General features: G+C 49.0%; 2 protein-coding genes across 7 annotated transcripts; both read left to right on the forward strand.

Annotated features, from left to right (window-relative positions):
- Positions 1 to 4,542: 4,542 nt before the first annotated feature.
- Positions 4,543 to 14,741, forward strand: LOC103651474 (S-type anion channel SLAH2). Of its 6 annotated transcripts, none has more exons than XM_008677107.4 (4): positions 4,543 to 5,013; positions 12,196 to 12,930; positions 13,042 to 13,809; positions 13,906 to 14,741. In XM_008677107.4, exons 2-4 carry the CDS (start codon positions 12,217 to 12,219, stop codon positions 14,314 to 14,316), a joined length of 1,893 nt encoding a protein of 630 aa, XP_008675329.1. In that variant the 5' UTR covers positions 4,543 to 5,013; positions 12,196 to 12,216; the 3' UTR covers positions 14,317 to 14,741. The 6 variants fall into 6 exon arrangements, with proteins under 6 accessions (XP_008675329.1, XP_023157836.1, XP_008675328.1 ...); XM_023302068.2 differs by lacking the exon at positions 4,543 to 5,013 and adding an exon at positions 10,223 to 10,452; XM_008677106.3 differs by lacking the exon at positions 4,543 to 5,013 and adding an exon at positions 10,224 to 10,434.
- Positions 14,742 to 17,222: 2,481 nt separating this feature from the next.
- LOC103652578 (protein TOO MANY MOUTHS) lies at positions 17,223 to 18,843 on the forward strand. The gene has a single exon (XM_008678130.4). It carries the CDS (start codon positions 17,240 to 17,242, stop codon positions 18,758 to 18,760), a length of 1,521 nt encoding a protein of 506 aa, XP_008676352.1. The 5' UTR covers positions 17,223 to 17,239; the 3' UTR covers positions 18,761 to 18,843.
- Positions 18,844 to 24,823: the final 5,980 nt, after the last annotated feature.

The following is a 24,823-nucleotide window of genomic DNA, read 5'->3' on the forward strand; positions in this document are numbered from 1 at the left end:
GTGACAGTGACTTTTCTTTGCCGAGTGGCAAAAGACACTCGACAAATTTTTGCCGAGTGTCCGACAAAAAGTACTCGGCAAAGAAACCGCTGCCGATGTACAGTTCGTCGAGCGTTCTTTGCCGAGTGTCTGAGAAACACGGCAAAGGAGCTGATTCCGGTAGTGACTAACCTTCACTGCAGGAATCAGCTCTTTGTCGGGACGCTATGCCAAGTGTTACTCTCGTCGAAATAAGACTCTCGACAATGACCTCGTTTATCGAGAGCCAGAAACTCGACAAAAGCCCCTCTTGTCGAGTGTCAAACTTTTAACGAAACACGACGCTCGGTAAAGTGCCGTCAGCAGCCGCCTATAGTGACGGCAAAGTAAAGTGCCGTCAGCAGCCGTCTATAGCGCCCGCCTTTAACTTTGCCGAGTGTCTTTCATGACACTCGGCAAAGTATATATTTTCATTTTTTTTCTTTTTCCCACCAAATGTTTTGTGGTTTGTTTCTACACTATGTAGACATACATGTCCGATTTTTTCAGAGTTATAAAAGTGTTTGCTATAACTATTAGGTTTTATTCGTTTGATTTGAATTTTCTCGGATAATTCAGATTTGAACTGTAAGTCACTCGAAAGATAAAAAAATGAATGCAAAAATGATATCCATGTTATTTAATTAGCACAAGTTATCGCCTATTTCAGGAGTACTCAACAAAGACTTTGTCGAATGTACAGTTCACCCATATTTTTTTGTCGAGTGTCACACTCGGCAAATACTTCGCCGAGTGTTTTCCAGGCTTTACCGAATGCTTCAGACACTCGACAAAGCAGTTGTGTCTGGTAGTGTTTGTCTACAAATGCAGGAGCACCATTACGGCACGGGCAAGTCAGACGGATGAGAGTTACGTGCAAAGTCCCACGTGCAAGCAGCCAAAGGTTCGCAGACCACGGTGGGGGTCCCGTTGGCGATGAAGGCCCAACCTGTAGGCTAAGGTGGGAGCTTCGGGTCAAGAGGCTGAAGCCCTCATGGTCTTCGTTGTTGATGGGTGTTACCTTCGGCACGGGTATCTCTAGGCCAGGGCGAGGGTCCGGATGAGGCATATAGGGAAATCGCCCCACTTAGACATCATATCAGAAGACAAGTCGATAAGGTAGTATTGAAGACGACCCCAAGGCGAAGGCATCCTTAGGGATGAAAACGGTTTCGGAATTTTTCGGTATTTCGGAAACCGATTTCGAAATTTTCGGTCGGATTCATCGGTAACGGTATTTTTCGAAAACGGAATCGGTTTTCGGAATTTTCTATCGAAATCGGTATCGGAATCGGCATGGTGTTTTACCGACCGTTTCCTTCGGTTACCGGTTTTTGTCGGAAATTACCGGATTTGTGTCTCGTAATTTTTCGGAATTGTGTCTCGGAATTTTTCGGAATTTTCCAGCATGTGATTTTTCGCATCGTCTGTACGTCTCTAGATAAGGATTACTTATTTTTGTATTTTTTGGACACCTTTAGAATTTTTTTTGGATAGATGGTGTTGGAAGGCAGTTGAGATTAACAATTTGGTCTTTTCCACACACTAGGTTTTAGGGTTTTCCTGTGAGGTTGTGAAAAACTCTTTATGTGAGGAAAAAATATTTCATAAGTAAGCATGCCATGTCAGCTAGATCAAGTGGATATTATGAATTGTGAACTTTGAGTCTATGAACTTGTGATCTTTATGAACTTGTTATATTGTGAACTTGTGATCTTTGTACACTTTTTATATTATAAATTTTTAATCCTTGTGAACTTTTTATATTGTGAACTTGTTATATCATGAATTATGAACTTGTGGTCTTTGTGATCTTTTGTCAACTTTGTTGTATTATGAAGTTTGATATATTTACCGATTGTATTTTAGATTCCGACCGTTACCGGTGTATTTTCCGCACCAAACTTTCGTTTCCGATGTTTCCGAAATATCGATATCATTTCCGTTTCCGGAGTTACCATTTTCGATTTTGTTTCTGATAAAAAATATGAAAACGGTAATGGTTGTAGTGTTTACCGACCGTTTCCGACCGTTTTCATCCCTAGGCATCCTTGACTTGAGACCATAGGGAGACGCACGGAAGGCGAAGACTCTAAGTTGTAGGGCCCCCATGCGTAAAGTTAGCCCCTAAGGGTTCAACACTAGGTGTAAATAAGCCTAAGCCAATACTGTTTCGTAATTACGCCATTGTGAAGTATATTATGAGAATTAGGTACGAACATACTTTAGACCTTAGCCTCTACGTCGCCCTATAAATACCCCCGTCCGGCGTGTGAATAGGAGTACGGGATACGCTTGACAAGACATCGAGCTTTCCTGTGTTGTTGAGCATCGTTGTATCACCAACTCCCGCTATAACTTGGATCCACGTGTCAAAAACCCAACAAATCACTACTATATGCAACAGCATAACGCAAAATTATAAGTCTTCATTTGCTCGGCCGAGATAGAAGATATATATAAATATGTTGTTGGGCAATAACAAGGTCTATATAAAAGGAGACGATTCTAACAATTTTGCCGAGATATAAATGTGTCGTTCCGATAGAATAAGCATTGTGTGGAAAAAGGTGTTGAGTCGCTTTAGATATAGGTAGTGTTTGGATGAAGGGACGCAGAAGGATGAAGAGGGATGGGATCATTTTAACTTGACCCGCGTTTGATTTGGAGGTCTATAGTCAGGGTCAAGAAATGTAATTCAAAAATGGTGCATGAGGCCATCCCTCAAAAAATAAGGGACGTGGTCGACCCAGGATTGATCTCGTCCCATCCCTCGTTGACACCGAACCAAAACACTACTTTCGGTCAGTTTCGATAGAATAAGCATTAAGTAACTGTCTCGCTGGGCTTTAATCTTTCGGTCAGTTTCGGTACATGTCTGGCCCGGTGAATGTCGTACTGCATGGGTACCCGCCCACTTGGAAGAAGATGAAGCTCACCGCTAGTAGTAGCTAAGCTTTACCGGCTTTATTTGGACGGACGCCCCTGGAACCAGTTGTCGCGCAACGCGCGACGCCATCCAATCATCCGACCAGGCGTCTGCGCAGGCTGGCTGTCCCACAATACTACGGGACGGAGACGGGTAATATCTTTTGCTCGGCTGACACAGCGTTGGCTCATGGCTGGGCGGCGATACAGAGTCACAGATACCGCCGCCACTAGCTGCCGCCTTCCTCCCGTCCTCCACGGGTCGGGTCGGGTCCCGGGTGCAACGACGGTGCGGTGGAGTCGGACTCGGAGCGCTCTCTTGTGGGAGTGCGGGGTGCGGCTCGCATGCGGCATGCATGCGTGCAGTGCGCCGTCGGTCGCCACCCTGGCCCCCATCCAGTAGATCGTCGTTCATCGTTAGCGGAAAGGCGCAGTCGAGTGCGTCGGCCGCGACGACTTGCGGATCGGTCCGGCGACCGAGCCCAACGCAGTGTGGTGTGGCCTCAGCTCGATCGACCGGTCGGTCCAAGCACTGCAGCCAAAGCTAGTGGTCTGTTAGAAAGGTCCAGCGTGCGCCTCTTCAGCCTGCAAAGCGGAGCGCATTTCCGCACGTACTGTTAAGAGATAGTGTATGTGTATGTGATCTCATTGGACCGAATGCGATTTGTCAGGTAGATGAAATAAAGAGCGCAGCGCACTCGAGTAGACAGACGAGGGGGTGTTTGGTTTCTATGGACTAATGTTTAGTTCCTATATTTTATTCCATTTTAGTTCCAAAATTACCAAATATAGAAACTAAAACTGTATTTTAGTTTCTATATTTAGCAATTTATATACTAAAAATGAATAAAATGAAGGGACTAAACATTAGTCCTTATAAACCAAACACCCCCGTAGTACTACCCCTTTTGTGTGTGGTGGTGTCAAGCGACCGTGTCAAACATGTTCCGTGACTCCGACGTCGGTTACGTACGTTGGATCCATTTTTTTGTGTGTGCATGTAGTCTGTGCCGGGTCGGAGTCGGAGCCGGAGTCGGAGCAGAGGCACTAGGAGTAGGACCCTAGCTCTCCCAGATCGCCATACTAGCTGTAGCGCTGGCAGCTAGCTTTAGCCCCGCGTAGCCGTAGCCTTTTTTTCTCCCTCGTCGACGTCGCGCGTCACGCGGAAAGTGTCTGGCCAGGAAACCACAGCCGCTCGCAACCTAGCTTTTTACTGCCACTGTCCTAGCCGTAGCCGGACGTACAAAAAAAAAGGAGGAAAATTACACCTCGCCGGCCGGCGGGGGCTAGATCGATCCTTCCTACACTACAATCCTACTAGGCGGTCGAGGACCCGGCGGCCACCGCGCTGACAAAGATGCACACGCATGTGGCGGCCACTACTCGCCCGCGCTGACGTCGTGACCCCGCGCACAGCAGAGCACTCTCGGCCATGTTCGCGCCGCGCGCGCGCACACACCTAAGAATCATATCGATCGTGCGTGACCTAAAAATCCTCGGTAGCCAACTCGCTCGGTCGTCATTGCCCATCTATCTACCTACATGCTCCTGCCATTCGTCCCCTATAAAAGTGTCTGGGGGGTCATGGCCGCCGAGGCGTGAGAGTGCCAGACGCACTAGCTCGCTACTAGCCCAGAGCGCCAGCAACTTGCTGCATTGCATTGCCTTGCCTGTTGCTCGCCCCAGCACCACCAACCACCCCCGCCGGCCGCTTGAGCCTCGGCACCCCGGCGGCTAGCCCGGACGTCCGGCCGGCCGGCTGTTTCGCGCTCTTGTTCCTCGCTCAAAACAATATACACTACTCGTATTTGACCACACTCTGCGCCGCAGTTCCCGCGGCTCCTTGGACCTGGAATCAGCAGAAGCTACTACTACGACTTGCCGCACCGCGCGCGCCGCCGCCGCCGCCGAAACGAAACGCACGTACGACGCCAAGTTTAACGACAGCGGCGGCCGGGCTAGGGCTAGCTAGCTTTGGCGGCTAGCGAGGCAGGCACTACTCTACTACTGCGGCTACGATCGAGGCAGGCTGACCACTGACCTGTGACCAGGCTCCGATCCAGGCAGGTATGTACACGCACGCACGTCATACATGCATGCTAGCTACATACACGCTATACCCCCCTTCTTCCTTTTACCAGATTTTGCCGTGATCCGTACCGCTTTGTTTATGTGGACAATATAAGACGACGTGGACGTGAACGTCCCATGTTCAGCCAACGGCCATTGTAGGATTGTACGCGCGTTGTTTTCTTCTGTAAACAACAGGGTTTGGTCGACCTGTACTGTACGTATCTGTTTGTGTGTGTGTGTAGTAGTAGTAGGGTCCAGTCTGTGTCGTCGTCTAGTAGCTTGCCGCAGTTCATCGACCGACCGACCTGGCACTTAGTTAAGTGCGTCGTCGTACGGCAGCTAGGCACCTACCCGGCCGTGTTGTGATTAGTTAAGTTATACTCGCGTGTGTTTGTGTGTATTAGCTGTCCGCAACTAATTTAGGAGCTAGCGCCGCCGAAAGATACATCTCGATCGTGTGTTCTCTTCTGTTCTGCACTAGTACTGTATTGCGCGCGGCTCTATAGCCAATACATCTGCACAGTTGTACACTGAATGTACCCCGTTTAGACGCTGCTGGTTCAGATATGATATGCCCTGTGCTGCTGACACGGAGTAGTAGTCAACCAATGGAGTTACCTAATCTGCCTAATCTGGAACAAAAGAATAGCAAACGGAATATACTACATACATGTAGAAAATAATACAAATTCTGGCGGTAGACTATCTGAAAAATTGACTAGATATGGTAGAAAAAGGCTATCAACATTTATATGACACTAAATTTTATGTTATACAAATATAAATGTTTGTATAGGGTTGATCAAACTTGAGATGATTTGACTTGGTACTACGTTAAAAATTTGTATTTTTTATGAGATTGATGCAATATATAACATATGCTCTTTGTTATTGTCGCTAATATAGAAACATCTTCGGTTACATCATATTAGCTAATAGTTATGTCTAGAGTTGAGTCCATAACTAATAAGCAAGCAAGCATGTATTATTCATATTAATTCCTTGGGTTTTGGAAAACTAACCAGCCCGTGTGTTAAAACCACACTGTCGAAGAGACTGGATTTGTTTTAAATTTCCTTAGGCCTGACTCTTTCAAGCATCGTGATGTCGAGCGTTCCAGTTGCAACCTTGCCTTCATATACGGCCGCCTGGTTGTTTTCAGTTGAATAGTATATATATATATACAGTTAGGACCACTATATAACTAATATAATACACGCGAGCACCAAGAGCAGAGAGGCCACTGTTTCTTCTCAAGCTGGATGACTAGGCAGGCATCGTACGTCCCTATTTAATTTCTCCATGGACTACATGCATATTTGGCGGTGTTGCTGATTTTATTCAGCTTAGCTATTCTTCTATTGCTTGTCAGCGCATTATGCACGTGTAGCATCGATTCGGTACGGGATTTATGTAGCAGGCACATAATTGGTTCAGATGCCAGCAGCCAAGTGCATGCGCGCGGCTGGTTTCCAGACATGCATGCATCCATGAACTCCTGCCTCCTTCTTCGGCATATCGAATTCGGGCCGGGGGAGGGGAAAGAAAATTTCTGGAAATTCGTGTTCCAGGAAGCTCCCCCCCCACCAGCTAGCCAAAGAGAGTACTCTCGATCTGCATGATTGCGCTGGAAATTCTGGCATGGATTCTTGAAACAGTGAACTAACACTTCGTCTTGCTAACTAGGATTAGTAGTAGCTTCCTAGCTAGGAAGTTGCACGAACCGCACGTACTCCGTACTACTCGGCTAGCTAGCTACCTAGTCCGCGTGGTCTAAACGAAATTGTTGGAATAATATATAGAAATAGTGCTTCTGAGTCATGTCCTTGGGCGGTGTCCATTGCCAATTTTGACATGGGATCAGTGTATGAGCGTACTTGTTATACTAGAGCGTGCATATAGTTAAGGTCATATACAGTAGTGCTCAGGTAACACAAAATAAAAAGACGTAAGGCGGCACATGCATGCTCCGTATCCAAGAGGAATACTAGGAAGGTCTAGTTTTTCCCCCAAAGGAAAAGAACTACAGAAGGCTCTAGCCAGTGTTTTAAATAGCGGGAAAATGAATTTATCTTCCAAAAAGTGCAAATATCGAGATATATCGGGCTAAACGGCGTAACTTTTCGCTGCTAAAAAGAATATATATCGGGATATATCGACTGCTATAGCCGGCTATTTAAAAGCTTGGCTCTAGCCCTAGCTAGCTAGAGCCCCTGTTTCAAAAACGAAAACGGAAACGAAAACTTGCATGTTTTTTTTTTCAAAAAGTTTATCAGGATTTTGTCAATCGGAATGCGCCAGCTATAAAAAGATTGGAAGTGCATCCAAGTCGAAACCTGGTTTAGTCTCTTCAATTCTAACACTACTTAAGAGGGGAATATACTCTTGATCACACGGTCGTCACGCAGTCAATCCACTCGTTTTTTTACCCGTGTTTACACCCTAGCTAGGACTCCGCTACTGCGTACTACTGCGTCCGTAAGAGCGATGGATGGCCGTGCAACAAAATGTCATAGAACGTACGACACGCTCAACCAGCCGGCCACTACTTAGTACCACCACACCGTAGGCGCGTAGGCCCGTAAACACATTCTGTCGCTTTTGTTGACATAATAACCATCGAGAATATTAGAACCTCTCCATTCGTTTTTGAAACTTGCCGATATCTAGAAACTTTCCTTCAGCATAGTCTGTGTAGTGTGTACCATAATCACTAGTAGAAAAAGGCTCAAAGCCTGCGGGGACGATATATTTTTACAGACGGATTTGGTTATCCACCGACTGTGTTATTTTTAGTGGCGGTTCCTTAAGAAAACCGCCACTAGAAATCGTATTTCTACTGGCGGTTCCTTAAGCAAACCGTTAGTAGAAATCCATGATTTGTAGTGGCGGTTTTCTTAAGGAACCGCCAGTAGAAATACGATTTCTAGTAGCGGTTTTCTTAAGGAACCGCCACTAGAAATCATTTTTATCCTTAATTTTTCGAGTTTTTCAAACGGTCTCGTATGACAAAACCATCAAAATAAAAGTTGTAGATCTCTAAAAGTTATGAAACTTTGTAGTTGACAACTTTTTTATTTGAACTCATTTCGGTTCTCAAAAATTGAATCTAAGTATGTCAAATTTAAAATTCAAATTTTGCAAACTACCTCGGATGAAAAAAGTGTCAAAATAAAAGTTGTAGAACTTCAAAATTTATTTATCTTTGTAGTTGACAACTTTTTTATTTGAATTCGTTTAGGGTCTCAAATAAGCAATTTAGACTCAAATGGTTGTAATATGTGGAGAAAACAACTACAAACTGGACACAAGACATGTCATAGACGAAGTGGTAGGGGAGGGTACGCGCGAGAGTGAGGTCGACGGTTCGAATACTAACAACCGCGTAGCGCGCGAATTTTGCGCGAAAAATGCCGCGACTTGCACTGGCGTTTACGAAAAACGCCACTATAAATAGATTTACAACCGCCACTATAGAACTTCTCTGTACTAGTGAATGACACAGCTGAAGAAAAAAAAATAGTGTCAAGTGTGGACATCAAAGACAGGAAAAAAATGGTGTCAAGTATAGGACGATCACTTCGTCCTCTGCTGACACTGCACTGTCGAGAATTTTATAGCTATCAGCTATGTCCTCTCGACTACCACCAGAAATTTGGAGGTACGTGTGTGCGTGTAACTACTACAATGGCACGAGGGTATATGTTCTCAAATCTCAAACATCCGAGGACATTTAAGATTGCAGTTTCCTTCCACGTACGTACCGTTATGTACGTGACACCTTAGAAAAAAAAGGAGGGGGTCCCTCGTGTATCGAAGACGAGGTGGTTTCGCTTCATGACAAGTACTGTTGACACTAGAATGAAGGAATAGAAAACTGCACGTGTCAAAATAAGCGCACATACTCTCTCTCTCTATCTCTCGATGAAGACCTCCCGTTTTTTTGGAGATACTTGTTTGTCACATATTTAGAGAAAAAAAATACTGTGTGACTAGCAGAGAAGGTAGAGGTATTTTTCGCTTCAAAACTCATACCTATTTAATTTCCATTGATGCTATATATCTCATCAAGCAAGAGGAAAATGTTAAGGTTTTATGAACATAAAAAAAGGAATTCCAATTCAACTAAGGTCCCGTTTGTTTCCTTTCAATTTGAGGAATTGGAATCTTACTAATAAAATAGGCTATTTTTTTAAAATGCGACATTCCACCGTTTCCAAAGTTATCATATAAGTATATCTCAATTTCATGGAGGGAGAGATGAAAATTGATTCTATAGATTTACATGTTATTTTTCCGATTTACAACTTATAACACACTTTTATACTTGTTTCGGTATAACATAAATATAGTATATAACTATCTCTCTCATATGATTTAGAGTAATATACAAATATATTATATATATAAATATATAAACTTAATTAGTTTTATCTAAATTATAATTATTAAAATGAAATTCAATTCCAACGAAACAAACTGGGCCTGAGTGTTGTTTGGTTCGCATAAAAAAATAGTTTGCGTTGCTGACACCGCGAACTCGATCGAAACAACGTAGCCTACCAAACCTAGTGTTCGTGATTTTCAATCGATCCCAAATAAATTGCGCTCACGCGCACCTGCTTCACAAGGGTCACATCGCTCTCGCCATGACGACCCCGATTTTCGTCCCCGATAGAAAAACGAGAAGAAGAAGAAAAGAAAAATAAACTCTTTGGGTTTATAGCGGGAAACAATTCGCTTTGTGTACTGTGATGAGCTCGTAAATGCACCAAATCGCTCCTGCGATTTCGTGGCGCTGGTTCTCCGTTTTCAACCCTCCGTACCGTATGCCGTACCACTGCCAACACCGCCGCAGGAACTTTGGGAGCAAAGAAAAAAAAAATACGGGACCCAGACCCAGAAAGCACGTGGCTTTTCGCGCGGGTCGAGCCTTGCTTTGGCTAACGGCGCTGGTGAAGGCGACGATGGAAGGTGGGTGTGGCAGGAAGCGGGACCCAGACGCAGACCCAGACCCACAACGTAACCTGGCAGCAGGGCCAGGGAGGGAGCCCGAGGAGGAAGAAGAAGACCCGGAGTCACCTTTCTTGTACAAGTATTTTCCAGGTCCACCCACCCTGTCCTCCATGGGAACAAAAGAAAAAGAAAAAAAAAAGAGAGAGGGGAATACAGCACACGGGAACTCCTTGGCCGTCTATATATACTCCAACTCTCCAGGCAAGGTTAGCAAGCAGCTCATATTCCTACTAGCTAGCTTCCTTCCAAGTTCCATCCATATCCACATCGCAAGCTGAGGTTTTGCCTGGTAGCTTCCCTGCCAAGTGCAAGACCGCCAACCACGTCCGGCTGCTTGAAACCCACGGACGATCGAGGCTACAACCGTGCGTGTGGAGCGCGACGTACGCTGCTCAGCTGGTGAGTCTGAAATCCAAGGTATAGCAGTGGGTAGGAGGAGCATGCAGACAAGGCCGTTTCTGTTTTCGCGGGTCTGGTTCTAGTTCTAGTTCTACAGGGAATCCGCACGGCGACCCTGCAGGTGAGTTCCGACGAGTGCGCCGTTGCATGGCTTCGTTCATGAAACACGGACGGGCTAGCTACTACTAGCTAGCATTCCATGTCTCATGACTGGCTAGCTGTGGCCTGCGGCTGGCTGCCACCGAGTCCAGCAGGCACACCTAGGGGCGGTCCGATCCGTCAGTGGACACTGGACACAGGCACGAGCACGACGTCAGCCGCCGCCCCGCCGCGGCGTGGACCCCGTGTAGATACTACTAGCGCTACTAGTTGGTTTGTGTGCAGACTACTAGGACACTCACTGTCACTGCTAGCTAAGCTAGCTAGCCACAGCGGTTTAAAACAATCCTTGGAGACTGCGACTGCGACTCCTCCTGAGACAGAGGAGGAGAAGCATACTGTACGTACGTACAGAACCACACCGCCTCCGCCGTGACGCATCGATCCCATGGATCGACGTCAACGAAACGTCGTGTTTGTTTGCGTAGTAGTATAGGAGAGGTAGAGGGAGAGGTCGATGCAGGGCAGGGCGGGGCAGGTCAGGTCAGGTCGGCGGAAAAATACCTGTGCGTCGTTGTACTTGTTCGGGTTCTGCACGAGTCCGTTCCGCGCCAGCCCTTTCTCTCTCTCTCTCTCTTTCTCTCTCCTGTCTGCCTTTCGGGGTTGAAAGGAAAGGACTCTGCCATGTCAAGCTTCCCCGCACTAGATTCAACCCACACGCGTCCCATCCGATGCTTCTTCCCTTACCGGCAAGCACGACGAAACGAAGGAAAGGAATTCACTGAACGGATCCTCCGCCGCCCGTACGTACACCCCTGCCCGCCTGTTTGGGCCAAGCAGAGGCAGAGCACGTCACTGGCTGTTTTTTTTACGGCCACTGGTCACTGCACTGTGACACAGGAGAGGAGACCAATTTGATCTTTTTGTGTCCATGTATCAGCGCCGGGGAGGGGGGGTGCCGTACTTTGACAAGAAATGTGTGGTGAACTTTGACAAGAACAGCGTCCCGCATCGTCGCTATCGACGGCCGCCCGCACGCACGCCGGCCGGCGTCCTCCGCCGCTACCGCTAGCTGGCATGGACTGACTAGGCGCGTGAGTATTCGCGTGCGGGAAATTGGTAGGATTTGGAAAGCGTGACAAAGATAGAGAAAAAAAAAACCCGGTCGGCGCGGTCTCGTGTCCTCCCCTCGCGCCGAAAAGGAGTGCCCACCACCTGCCCCTGCTGGCTGCTGCCTCCTATAAAAGCAATCGTCCGCCCTCGCGCTCCGCTGAGCTGCGATTTCTTCCATTAAGCGGCCTGCTTCGAGTTCGAGCGTAGCTTGCGTAGGGAACCCCCGGTTGCTTGCTCGTCAGTCGTCACTGTACTAGAGTCCAGAAACCGCTGGAACTTTACGTAGTAAAACAAAACATAACAACACAGGTAAGGTGAGCACAGCTAGGAGTTTCGTACTAGATCGATCGGTAGATATGGCGAGCATCGGCGTACGGGATTGCCGAGCCGTGCTTCGGCCGAATTGGTGGATCTGGTATTGCGATACTTGATCTTCTTCTTCCTCCCCCTCGCTATTATTCTTGTCCTTCTGCATCTCATAGGTAGACCTTTTCTTTCTGTGAGATACTATCTCATGAATGGAGTTTGTCTCTATACCCCTGCGTGCAGGTGCCCTGAAGTTTCGGTACGATGGAGTTCACCGGCACCAAGAAGGACGTCGAGATGGCCGGGCAGCTGAACACCGAGCTGTCGTCGAGAGAACACGCGCTCCCGGCGCTCCTGATCAAGGTTCCGTCGCAGGCCATCGCCGGCTTCGACTGCGTGCCCGCCGCCGCCGACGCCGCCGTCGTCTCCCTGAACGAGCCGGGTGACAGGGCGGAGGACGTCGCCATCAGCATCCTCCCCGCGCCGGCGAGAGCCTACGGCGGCGACGCGCACGGCGTCCCGTACTCCGTCTCGCTCAGCATGCCGGCGTCGCCGTCGGGGTTCCACCTGTCGTCGCACTTCATGTGCGCGGGCGACGCGCCCGTGGCGACGGCCGACGTCCGCCCGGTGCTGCTGGAGGATCAGCGGCAGGCGGCGGCGGCGGCGCACTCGCCGCGGCTGATCAAGCAGACGCGGTTCCACTCGCAGCCCATCCTCAACCTGCACCCGCCGTCCAAGAACGTCGTCGACGAGGCTGCGGCACGGCGGTGGGACAGCGCGCGCGACACGCGGTTCGACCCGTTCAAGACCTTCTCGGGCCGCCTCGAGCGCCAGCTGTCCAACCTGCGCGGCCGCCCGCAGGAGCCCGTCGACGGCATATCCCCGGACTCCAAGATCTCCGAGGAGGAGACCGACCAGGTCCCCGCCGCCGACCGCTACTTCGATGCCTTGGAAGGCCCCGAGCTCGACACGCTCAGAGTAAGCACTAAAGCTTCAAGCTTGACGACGTGTCGGAGTGGACTGGAGAACCAAAAAAAAAAAACGTGTCTAAGCAGTAAGCACCACGATCTTTCGTCTTTTGCATTGCAGGCCACGGAGGTGCCGGTGCTGCCGAAAGACGAGAAGTGGCCATTCCTTCTGCGGTTCCCGATCAGCGCGTTCGGTATGTGCCTGGGCGTGAGCAGCCAGGCCATCCTGTGGAAGACCCTGGCGTCGGCGGCGCCGACGGCGTTCCTGCACGTGAGCCCCGCGGTGAGCCACGCGCTGTGGTACGCGGCGCTGGCGCTGACGGTGCTGGTGTCCGGCATCTACCTGCTGAAGGTGGTGTTCTACTTCGAGGCGGTGCGGCGCGAGTTCTACCACCCGATCCGCGCCAACTTCTTCTTCGCGCCGTGGATCGCGTGCCTGTTCCTGGCGCTGGGCGCGCCGCGGCTGGTGGCGGAGATGCACCACGGCGTGTGGTACGCGCTGATGGCGCCCATCTTCTGCCTGGAGCTCAAGATCTACGGGCAGTGGATGTCCGGCGGGCAGCGGCGGCTGTCCAAGGTGGCCAACCCGTCCAACCACCTGTCCATCGTCGGCAACTTCGTGGGCGCGCTGCTGGGCGCCAAGATGGGCCTCCGCGAGGGCCCCGTCTTCTTCTTCGCCGTCGGGCTGGCGCACTACATGGTGCTGTTCGTGACGCTATACCAGCGGCTGCCCACCAACATGACGCTCCCCAAGGAGCTCCACCCCGTGTTCTTCCTCTTCGTCGCCGCCCCCAGCGTAGCGTCCATGGCCTGGGCCAAGATCAACGGCCAGTTCGACGCCGGCGCCCGGATCGCCTACTTCATCGCGCTCTTCCTCTACATGTCACTGGTGAGTAGTAGAGAGAGTAGAGTACTCCTTCCTGGTAGCATACGAACGAACCGTTCAATTGAATTGAATGTTTTCCATCTGATATCTCCCACCCAGGCGGTGCGCATCAACTTCTTCCGTGGTTTCCGCTTCTCGCTGGCGTGGTGGGCGTACACGTTCCCGATGACCGGCGCGTCCGTGGCGGCGATCACGTACGCGACGGAGGTGGACAACGTGCTGACCCGGGCGCTCTGCATCGGGCTGTCGGGCATCTCCACCGTCACCGTCGCCGGGCTCCTGGTGACCACGGTGTTCCACGCCTTCGTCCTCAGGGATCTCTTCCCCAACGACGTGTCCATCGCCATCACGAGGAAGAAGCCCAAGTTCAGCAAGATCCTGGCGCACTTCCGCTCGTCCAGCTCCGACATGAAGGAGCTCGTGCTGTCCCTCCCCAGGACGGCGCAGTCTGACTCCGGCGAAACCGAGACCGAGCCGTCCGTGACCGCCAAATCCCGAGCCGAGCCGTGAGTGACTAGCTCCCGGTCGCGGTCTCGTTCTCTCATGTATAGCTGCTACATCCCTTAGCTAGCTGCACACAGAGCGAGGCTACTGTATAGCTACTACGACGAAGAAGTCGCCGATAAGCAAGTGTGCAGTGCAGGCACGCGTCCATCGATCGGCCTAAAGCGGCTGCAGCAGTCGGTCGGTCGGTCGGTCGGCGTGGATTAAATGATCGGACATATACGAAGGGTGCACACGGCCGGTATCCTTGGAGCATTCCTAGTGATGATGGGGATATGATGACGTGAGGAAAAAATATATACTACTCCTACCACTAGTAGATTGATTAATTAGTTTGTATAAATCTACGTACCGACATATTATAAGTAGCTTGTGTGGACTATTTAAGTAAAAGAATAAAAACCATGAACATGCTCTATGGCCTTCAAAGATCTGGACCTTGCAAACTGCGGGCATTCCGCGCGTACGACGTCGCATTTGCCGTTCTGCCAGGCTTGGTCCACGAGCGCATCATCACTGGAGAATTGGAGACCATGTGTTTGCTGACCATTGTTGCGGGGTTTCTTCGGACAGCGACCGACAGCCGCACTGCAGAATGAATGAACAGCACGCTCCATGCATGCCAATGCCATGCCTTTTGAGACGTCACTAGCAGCAAGCACGCCACCGCGCCGAGAGAGACGGCCGGGCCGTGACCGGGCTGGACTGTCCACTGGTTTTCATGCGCATGCAGCGACACCTCCCGCCCACTCGCCCAGTGCGCTGCAGCAGCCGAATTCCTGTGGAAAACCTCGCCCGCTTCAGGTAGCGGCCGTCCAAGATGGAGACGGTGACCTCCCGTCGGCGCGGTACAGCCAGGGTCAGGTACCTTGCAGGACGCTTCGTTTGTGCGTGGTTATTATCCGTTCACGCCCCCTCAACTTGGAGCGTGCGCCGCCGGTCACCGCAGTTTCCTCCTGCGCATATTCTGGCACTAGCTGTATTTGACTCTGGGTCTGGGATGTATATATGTGTGGACGCGGGCCTCTCCATACTGGCACGTTTGCCTTTCGCGATCCAGCTGGGAGCTTGGTGATTGTTCCTGTCGTTCGTCGACCATGACTGTAGGTTGCCGATAGCTAGGATATGGATGCGACAAAGCTCATGCCTAATTTCCAGTTAACGATATGGGCGTGTCGGCCTAAGGCCGGCTCATGTATTTGACCACATAAAATCAAAATATTACAACTACATAAAGTCCATAGCTTACTAAACTAAAGATATTAAACAATAATAGCATCATTTAATCACATAAACTTTAAATATCGCAACAATATAAAGTCGGTAGCTTAATAAATTAAATAAATTAAATAACTTGGACTTTATTGGGCCATGTCGGGCCAAGCCCGGTCCATCTATACGGACCGTGTCGAGGGCCCGGCGTGTCAAAATTTGAGGTTTCTTTCAGGCCGCCTTCAGACCGTGCTAGTCTGACCCGTATTATTTCGTGCCGGCATGTACTTTGGGCTCATGTTTTCGGGTCGTGCTCATACTGACCCAAAAAGCCCGGTCCATATTACCCGTACTACTTACAATGTTCAAACGAGAGATCTCGCTTCAAGTGCATGCAACGCGTTCTTACCTGAATCGTGCTTGGTCAGAGTTTACTGCACTTATGACCAGGAGGCCTCTGCCCTCTGGGCCTTGTTTCGAGTCCGTAACTGAGCCCTCTTTGGACTTTGGTGAATATAGCGCAGGTGGAGGCCCATGGGCTGGAAAATTTGTACTTTTGCTCGTCTTTTGTAACATGTAGATTTAGCTAGATGATTGGGTTTGAATCTATAACAAGTCAAAATCTCTTCTAATTCTTTCTAGATCAGTTCAATTCATGTGGAATGAAAATAACCGAACAAGTTCAACTGGTAAATTTATTGGTTTGTACACTGTAGAGCTCGGAGGAAAGCTGGAAAATGACAGGAAAAAATTGGCCTGTGGACCTGTGGTCGAGGGAGGGAGGGACAGCCTCCTGTCATTAACAACAGCACATTTTGATGAAGATCGAAAAAAAGTCTCCTCTCGAATCCACTAACTAACTAAGCTAGAAGCCTTTTTTCGCGGCTTTTAAATAAAATCTGCATTCTGGGATTCTTTTTGGAATCTTCGTAAATCCGCATCCTTATTCTTTAAATGTCCCTGTACTAATAACGTTTGTAGTTTAACGACACTCTGGAAAAATGTCCATAACGCGAGGAGGCAAAAAAAAAAAAAAAAAAAAACGTCCACCTTGCAGCATCAAAGCAGTGACAGCCTGACAAAAATGTCCATAAAGCAGCGACAGTATGCCACTAGTGGCACCGTGAGTATGGAGTATAAATCTGTTTCAGTCGACGGTACAAATTTGTTTCAGTCCTGACCCTTCTTGGAGCCAGTAAGTACTGTGCACGGCGGCACAAGTGCTCCATAGAATAGAAACTGACACTTTGGTCATGACACGGTGCTCAGGGCTCAGCATCACCTCGGAGTCTTGGGCAGATCAACTTCAGATTGCAAGGCCGTATCAGCCAATCCAGACCGTAAGAGCCCTCTTGGAGGCTTGGAGCAAAGCAAAGCTGCCAGTTGATCCTCTTTAGTACTCTTCAGCCAAACTTCAGAATGCTCCAGTGATGCTCGATGGCATATGGCGTCCCATGCCATTTACGATGACGAAGGAACCAGAGTATTGTTTCGTCCCGATTTCCCGTGAAGCCAATTGAATGCAGGCAAATCCTCACTCAGTTCATTCACTCCCCTTCTCCCCCATCCCGTGAGCAGCATTTATCACTGGGCCGGCTCTGAATTCAATGCCCACTCCGCGTCGCGTCTCTCTGCCCCTCTGACACTATAAAACCTGCGGCGCGCGCCATTCTGACTGTACGTGCGCCTGGCTGCAACTTTTTACGCACGTTTGGCGATGGCTCCGGTGCTTCCTGCGTCTGCGTGGTGGTCGTGGATCGCGGTCCTGGCGGTGGTGCTGGCCGTCGGCGTCCGGCCGCCTCCGCGCTGCCGCGGCGAGTTCACGGTGGTGGTGCCGGACACGTCGGCAGCGGCGCTGGTGGACGCGCCGCAGACGGGGTTCTCGGACCGGGCGCGCACCGACCCGGCCGAGCAGCGCGCCGTGCAGGAGGTGATGGCGGCCACGGGCAACGGCTGGGCGTGGGCCATCCCGGACGTGTGCCGGGGCCGCTGGCACGGCATCGAGTGCGTGCCCGACCGCCGCGACACCTACCACGTCGTGTCGCTGGCCTTCGGCGCGCTCTCCGACGACACGGCCTTCCCCGCGTGCGAGGCGGCGAGCGCCACGCTCTCGCCCGCCGTGCTCGCGCTCCCGCACCTCCGCTCCCTCTTCTTCTACCGCTGCTTCACGGGCAACCCGCAGCCCGTCGCGGCATTGCTCGGCCGCCTCGGCCCCGCGTTCCGCTCCCTCGTGCTCCGACAGAACGGCCACGTCGGCCCGATCCCCGCGGAGCTCGGGAACCTCAAGGAGCTGCGCGTGCTCGACCTCCACGGCAACCAGCTCACCTCCGCCGTGCCGGCCACCCTCCAGTCCCTGAGCCACCTCCAGCTGCTCGACCTCAGCTACAACCGTCTCGCCGGCCCGGTGCCGCGCTTCGAGTTCCCGCGCCTCAGCATCCTGGACCTCAGCCACAACGCGCTCCAGGGTGGCGTGCCGTGGAGCCTCGGCCAATGCCGCTCTCTGCTGAAGATTGACCTCAGCCAGAACCGCCTCACCGGCACGATCCCTGACGCGCTCGGCGACTTGTCCCAACTCATGCTGCTGGACCTCAGCCACAACGCGCTGTCCGGCCCGATCCCGGCCGCGCTCAGCCGGCTGGCGTCGCTGCGGTCCCTCATCCTCAGCGACAACCGGATGCAGTTCTCGACTCTGCCCGACGACTTCTTCGCTGGGCTCAAGGCGCTGACCACGCTGGTGCTCTCCGGAATGGGCTTGGCCGGGGCGATCCCTGAGTCCATCGGGGAGCTGAGCGAGCTTCGGGTGCTGAGGCTGGACAATAACCAGTTCACCGGCGTAATACCGGCGAGCTTCCGGAGGCTGGAGAGGGTGAGCGAGCTCCGCGTGGACGGCAACCGGCTGGTGGGGCCGATACCGTTCGGCAAGGAGATGATGTGGAGGCTGGGCAAGAAGCTGCGCGTCGGCTCCAACGAGGGGCTGTGCTATGACACCAAGCAACAAGGCCTCGAGGGCGTCGTTGCGCTCGCCGGCGTCGCGGACTGTGACAGCGTGAGGAGTCGCACGACGCAGCACTTGGTTTGGAGCAATAGTACTGTAGTTAGCCGCGGCGGCGGCGTGTACACCGTGACCTCATCGGCTGCTTCCGCCAGCCGTAACTCCGGTGGCGGTACTCGTGTGGAGACTTGGCTTGTGTTCGTGTGTCTGCACCTTGCATGGTTCGTAGCCTGTAATTGTAAGTAGGCCAAGTGGTGATTCCGGGACCTGAACAGTGTGGTTGTAAAGAGAGCTCAGTGCATTGTTTTATGAAGAGGACAGTAAGAAGCGAATAAGAATTTTGTCTTACTCCTACCGTCCTACGTTCCAAATTACTAAATTATTTTGAAGCCAACCTCTCTATCCCGTCTATCTTAGCAAGATACTCCGCACATTTCTACAATTTAATTACTAATTAGGGCTCCAAGAATTCCCCGTGCTAAATTTCACGAGACATGCTGTTAGGGGGAAAATCCTATTTGAGGCTTTGTTAATTCGAGAGAAAATTAGTTCATTGTCATCCAAACTGACCTCTTTATTTGCAATGATTTTTTTATAGAAGAAAACTAGTGGTTGTCATTAATACCTTGGGAGCGTCTATCATAAGGAAGATCGCTCAAAATATGGACCTTGGGAGCGTCTATCATAAGGAAGATCACTCAAAATATGAAGCTTTGTTTAATGTAATACCCAAAAATGTAAATAGTGAAAATAGAGGAGAGCCCAATATTTTGTGATCTATACTTATCATCACATGTGAATATCATATGTAAAAACAAATAATTAATAAATGATATGCCACTAAATTATGCATCATGCTGGAATTTTATTTTGTGTGCATTCTGTGACAATATAAAAGTAATATATTAATACCAAAACTCGGGAATTTAAGCCTAGTTTGCAAATTAGAGGTTAGAGAAGAGAAGGAAAATGTTATATAAAAAATAATAAAGAAATAGATATAAAAATAATTGGACCTTTTATATTATTAGGTTCAATGTGTACATTTAAAATGAGTATAATCTTACAATTTGATTGAATTCAAATTTGAATTATAAAAACAAAGAGGAAAGTAAATTCAGAAAAAGGAAAATAAAAAGGGAAAGGTGAAAAACGTGCATGGGCCCAAACCACCTCTTTGGCCCACTTCACTTCCTTCCCCGCGCGGCCCACCTCCCGCTTTTCTCCGCGCGCGGCCTAGCTGTTCACCTGCGCGCTGGCACGCGGGCCCGGGGTGGCAGCCACCGTGTTTGGGGCGTCCGCGTGCTGCCTGGGGTTGGACGCTGACGTGTGGGACCAACTCGTAAGAACCTTCTCCCAGCTCTGGTTTGTTGCAAAACTGCCGCCGGGTATCACGGAAGCTCCACTCTGCCGCGTGAAACCAGCCGTGGTTGTTAGGATTCGACCCTGGGTATAAATTGGAGCCCTCGTGACTCTTCCCCTCGGCCTAAGTCTGCGCCTGCACCTCCACCATATTGGGAGAACCTGCAGAGAGGGAGAGGGGGGTGATCCACGCCGCCGCGGGCGGAATCCGCGCCGCTGCCTTGGGACTTCTTCAACGACGCCATATGGGCTCGTGAATCATGCCTGTGACCTTCGCGGGGCCGCGTGAATGGCATGGTTACACTCCGGGCGGGCTCAACCTCCGGGTCGCCGGGATTTGCTCAACGGAACTGCATGCGCCGCCGGGTGCCGTGCTACCCTATGGCCGGGGCACTTCACGAAAACCACTCGGTAATTAACCTGTCTATCTAGTTCATCTTGTGGTAGGCGTCGTGTCGTAGCATTCAATTCGTGGTTTGGGGCTCTGTTGCACGAAGTGCCTGTCGCCAGCGATGGCCTCCGCCATGGGAGCCGCGGGCGCCGTCGTGCTGATGCAGTCGATGGGAAGGATGCTGGTGTGACGTTGGATCCAGGGGCATCGGTCATGATCTAGCCTGCGTACCGGTAGGGATAGGATGGGTCTGAGCCATTGGATCTCTAATCGTGCGGTTGGCGCGAATCATTGGTTTAGAGCTGATCTCGTTCGCAGATCACGAAATCAACGGTTGTCGTTCGTCTTTGATCGCGCATTGTTTCGTAATAAAATGATATAATCTGGACGATTGATTTTAGATCGTGCGGCTAGGATTGGCCAATACCCCTTCGGCCACCACTTTTTGCATAAGACTCCCTGTCCTTTTTATGAATAAACCTGCAGTCCACCGCGGGGTAAATCTGAGTCACGGGAATACTTACGTAGAAGCCCTTGTCTTATATGGTAATTGAGGCGCGGTTTAGGGAAATGGTAGATCAGATAAATTGATTTATAAAATGAATTTCTTATATAAAAACAATTCCAGAATCTTGTTAAATCCATAGAAAATTCATATTAAGTCCAAATGAGTCCATTCTAATTTCTATAATTTTGTAATAATGTTGTTTATTACCTATTGCCTCTGTTTTGACATGAAAACAATAATAAAATTGATCTCCTAATTAATCTCATATCAAACACATAAAATCTTTGTAAATTCATAACTCAATAACTGTAACTCCATTTTGATCCATTCTAGTTGCATTAGTATCAAAATAAAATTTGTTATCATCTGGTAATTTTTTTGTCATGAAATACAGGTTAAAATGTTGCACTTAGTTTATTCTGTACTTAACCACGTGGATCTTCGGAAAACCATAACCTCATAACCGTAACCCTGAATTTAGCAGTTCTTGTTTCTACGATCTTGTAGCAGCGCGTAGATCATAATTATACAGTTTATCCTTATGTTTGGTGTAATGTTAATTTTGCCTATACACTGTTTGTTTGTAATGCTACAACTAGCGTGAGGACACATGTCATCTGAAGAGCAAGTTGGTACCTGGAATCTCAAGTGCCAGGCAAGTTGTGCCCTTGACCACTTTTTACCCAATAATGTTCTTTAATATCATTTATTCATGCATAGGTTAATTTTGATGGGACCCAATAGGTTACCCTAGATTGTTTATCTCATTACCTTGTTTACCCCTGAATCACTTGGGTAGTTTGCTATTGCTTTACATGGATTTGGGATAATTATTTATCGTATCTATGTTCCAGTTATTTTGTTATTCTATTTATGTTCATGTCAAGATCATTAATGTTAATTGGAACATAGAGCTTAACTTGAGAAACACGTGCCACCATAAGGGTTTATAGACGCCCTTGGCTGATTAATTAGGAAAGCTAGTGGAGGACTACCTTACCCGAAAGGGGCAAGGGCAGTAGGGGAGTGGTCACTGTAGGGAGGTCCTTGCTTGATTTTGCTGCGATGGCGGTCAGGCAAGAACCCTGCATTGGAGCTTCCTATAAACTGTAGCGGGTTTTCTGAAGCTAGTGGAACTTTGTAAAGGCCTCGTAGTGTTACCCTGCCTCGCCTCCTCGGTAGAGGTGTATGGGAAGTCGCGATCCCTTGGCAGATGGGTAACATGACTTGTGGGTAAAGGGTACCACCTCTGCAGAGTGTAAAACTGGTATACTAGCCGAGCTCACGGTCATGAGCAGCTCAAGACTCTCTGATGATTAACTTATGGAACTAAATTCAATTTGTCATATGCATTGCATCGCAGGTGATGATGTTACTTTTGTTCTACTACTTAATTGGGTTGGTATTTAATTATACTTAGTAATTGCTAATAAAATTTTGACCAACTTTAAAAGCAATGCTCAGCTCTAACCATCCTCTTTGGTAAGCCTTACACTTCACGTGAACTCCCACCTTTGGTGAGTTCATGCACATTATTCCCCACAACTTGTTGAGCGATGAACGTATGTGAGCTCACTCTTGCTGTCTCACACCCCCCCACAGGTCAAGAACAGGTACCGCAGGACGAGGCACATGAAGGATGCTGTGCGACTTCGTGAGGGGTCTAGGCCGTCGTCTCCCAGTCAACTTTGGGTTGCTGGACCGTTGTCTCCTTATAATGTAATTATTTATTTATTTTGTATAGAACTCCTGTTATATAGTAAAGATGTGACATTCGATCTTGTGCCATGGTTCATCATATGTGTGAGACTTGGTCCCAGCACACATGGTGATTATGTTCGCGCCTGGGTTTTGGTGCCTCGAAATCCGGGTGTGACAGAAGTGGTATCAGAGGAATGTTGACTGTAGGACGAAACCTAGATAGAACTGGACAACCAATACTTACTTAGTTTTGCTACTCTGATTTTTTTCTATACTTCTCTTAATCTTTTCTCATCTATCTTCGCTTTACTCTGATTATTCTTACATGTTCCTTCTAAAGACAAATGTGGATTTCACACTTTGAAATCTTGTGCCTAAAGTGACTTTTAGGAATAGGAGACCCATTCTTAGGAACAAAAACAAAACTATTTTTTTATGGGTATCTATACGTTTGAGTGTTTGTTCTTATGATATTTGTTTGATTTGGATCTTTGATTGAGTGTGATGAGTCGTGGAGTAATGTCCACAATTGCATCTGCATATACATAAAGGCATGAAAAATCATAATATAACTAGATCAACTAAGAATATCCCCATTAAAATATATATCTAGCTTCATAAGATCCATCTTATCTTAAAAGATACCCTCTTACCTTAATAGATTCATCTCATCTTAAAAGATTTTATCTTATCTTATCCTAACCTGTAAGCAAAGTAAACCATGTTTGACCTATATCCCGTTTCACAACCATCTACGTATCTAAACCTTCTAAAACCCAGATGGAGACACCAAAGACCAGAAGGAGGAGATCAACCTCGACATGGAAGAATAGGAGTCAAATCAGATCTCGAGATGATTCAAATTTACCACCTTGGATGGAGTCTTCCCTTACCAAGTTCTTCTTACCATCAGCTAACCTCACTGTGACCATTTCTCTTCTTACCTAACTGTGTGTCTAAACATAGAAGATACCCATGCATTTCTAATTACTTGATAAATAGTATTAAAAAAAGAGAGTGAGACTCTTAATTTTTTTAATCAATTAGAAACTACAATCTCAATTACAAACCAATCTTGGTATAATCCTTTTTCTTACAAATCTCGAGGACGAGATTTTTTTAAGGGGGGAGGATTTGTAATACCCAAAAATGTAAATAGTGAAAATAGAGGAGAGCCCAATATTTTGTGATCTATACTTATCATCACATGTGAATATCATATGTAAAAACAAATAATTAATAAATGATATGCCACTAAATTATGCATCATGCTGGAATTTTATTTTGTGTGCATTCTGTGACAATATAAAAGTAATATATTAATACCAAAACTCGGGAATTTAACCCTAGTTTGCAAATTAGAGGTTAGAGAAGAGAAGGAAAATGTTATATAAAAAAATCATTAAAGAAATAGATATAAAAATAATTGGACCTTTTATATTATTAGGTTCAAGTGTACATTTAAAATGAGTATAATCTTACAATTTGATTGAATTCATATTTGAATTATAAAAACAAAGAGGAAAGTAAATTCAGAAAAAGGAAAATAAAAAGGGAAAGGTGAAAAACGTGCATGGGCCCAAACCACCTCTTTGGCCCACTTCACTTCCTTCCCCGCGCGGCCCACCTCCCGCTTTTCTCCGCGCGCGGCCCAGCTGTTCACCTGCGCGCTGGCACGCGGGCCCGGGGTGGCAGCCACCGTGTTTGGGGCGTCCGCGTGCTGCCTGGGGTTGGACGCTGACGTGTGGGACCAACACGTAAGAACCTTCTCCCAGCTCTGGTTTGTTGCAAAACTGCCGCCGGGTATCACGGAAGCTCCACTCTGCCGCGTGAAACCAGCCGTGGTTGTTAGGATTCGACCCTGGGTATAAATTGGGGCCCTCGTGACTCTTCCTCTCGGCCTAAGTCTGCGCCTGCACCTCCACCATATTGGGAGAACCTGCAGAGAGGGAGAGGGGGGGTGATCCACGCCGCCGCGGGCGGAATCCGCGCCGCTGCCTTGGGACTTCTTCAACGACGCCATATGGGCTCGTGAATCATGCCTGTGACCTTCGCGGGGCCGCATGAATGGCATGGTTACACTCCGGGCGGGCTCAACCTCCGGGTCTCCGGGATTTGCTCAACGGAACTGCATGCGCCGCCGGGTGCCGTGCTACCCTATGGCCGGGGCACTTCACGAAAACCACTCGGTAATTAACCTGTCTATCTAGTTCATCTTGTGGTAGGCGTCGTGTCGTAGCATTCAATTCGTGGTTTGGGGCTCTGTTGCACGAAGTGCCTGTCGCCAGCGATGGCCTCCGCCATGGGAGCCGCGGGCGCTGTCGTGCTGATGCAGTCGATGGGAAGG

The sequence above is a fragment of the Zea mays genome, chromosome 3, assembly GCF_902167145.1.
Source record: "Zea mays cultivar B73 chromosome 3, Zm-B73-REFERENCE-NAM-5.0, whole genome shotgun sequence".
In the NCBI taxonomy this organism is placed as follows: Eukaryota; Viridiplantae; Streptophyta; class Magnoliopsida; order Poales; family Poaceae; genus Zea; species Zea mays.

Excerpts from the sequence above, each read along its gene's own strand:
- LOC103651474 (XM_008677107.4), top strand. The coding sequence starts at position 12,217 with ATGGAGTTCACCGGCACCAAGAAGGACGTCGAGATGGCCGGGCAGCTG. Across the intron at positions 12,931-13,041 it reads CCGAGCTCGACACGCTCAGA|GCCACGGAGGTGCCGGTGCT; the intron begins GTAAGCACTAAA and ends TTTGCATTGCAG. Across the intron at positions 13,810-13,905 it reads TCTTCCTCTACATGTCACTG|GCGGTGCGCATCAACTTCTT; the intron begins GTGAGTAGTAGA and ends TCTCCCACCCAG.
- LOC103652578 (XM_008678130.4), top strand. The coding sequence starts at position 17,240 with ATGGCTCCGGTGCTTCCTGCGTCTGCGTGGTGGTCGTGGATCGCGGTC.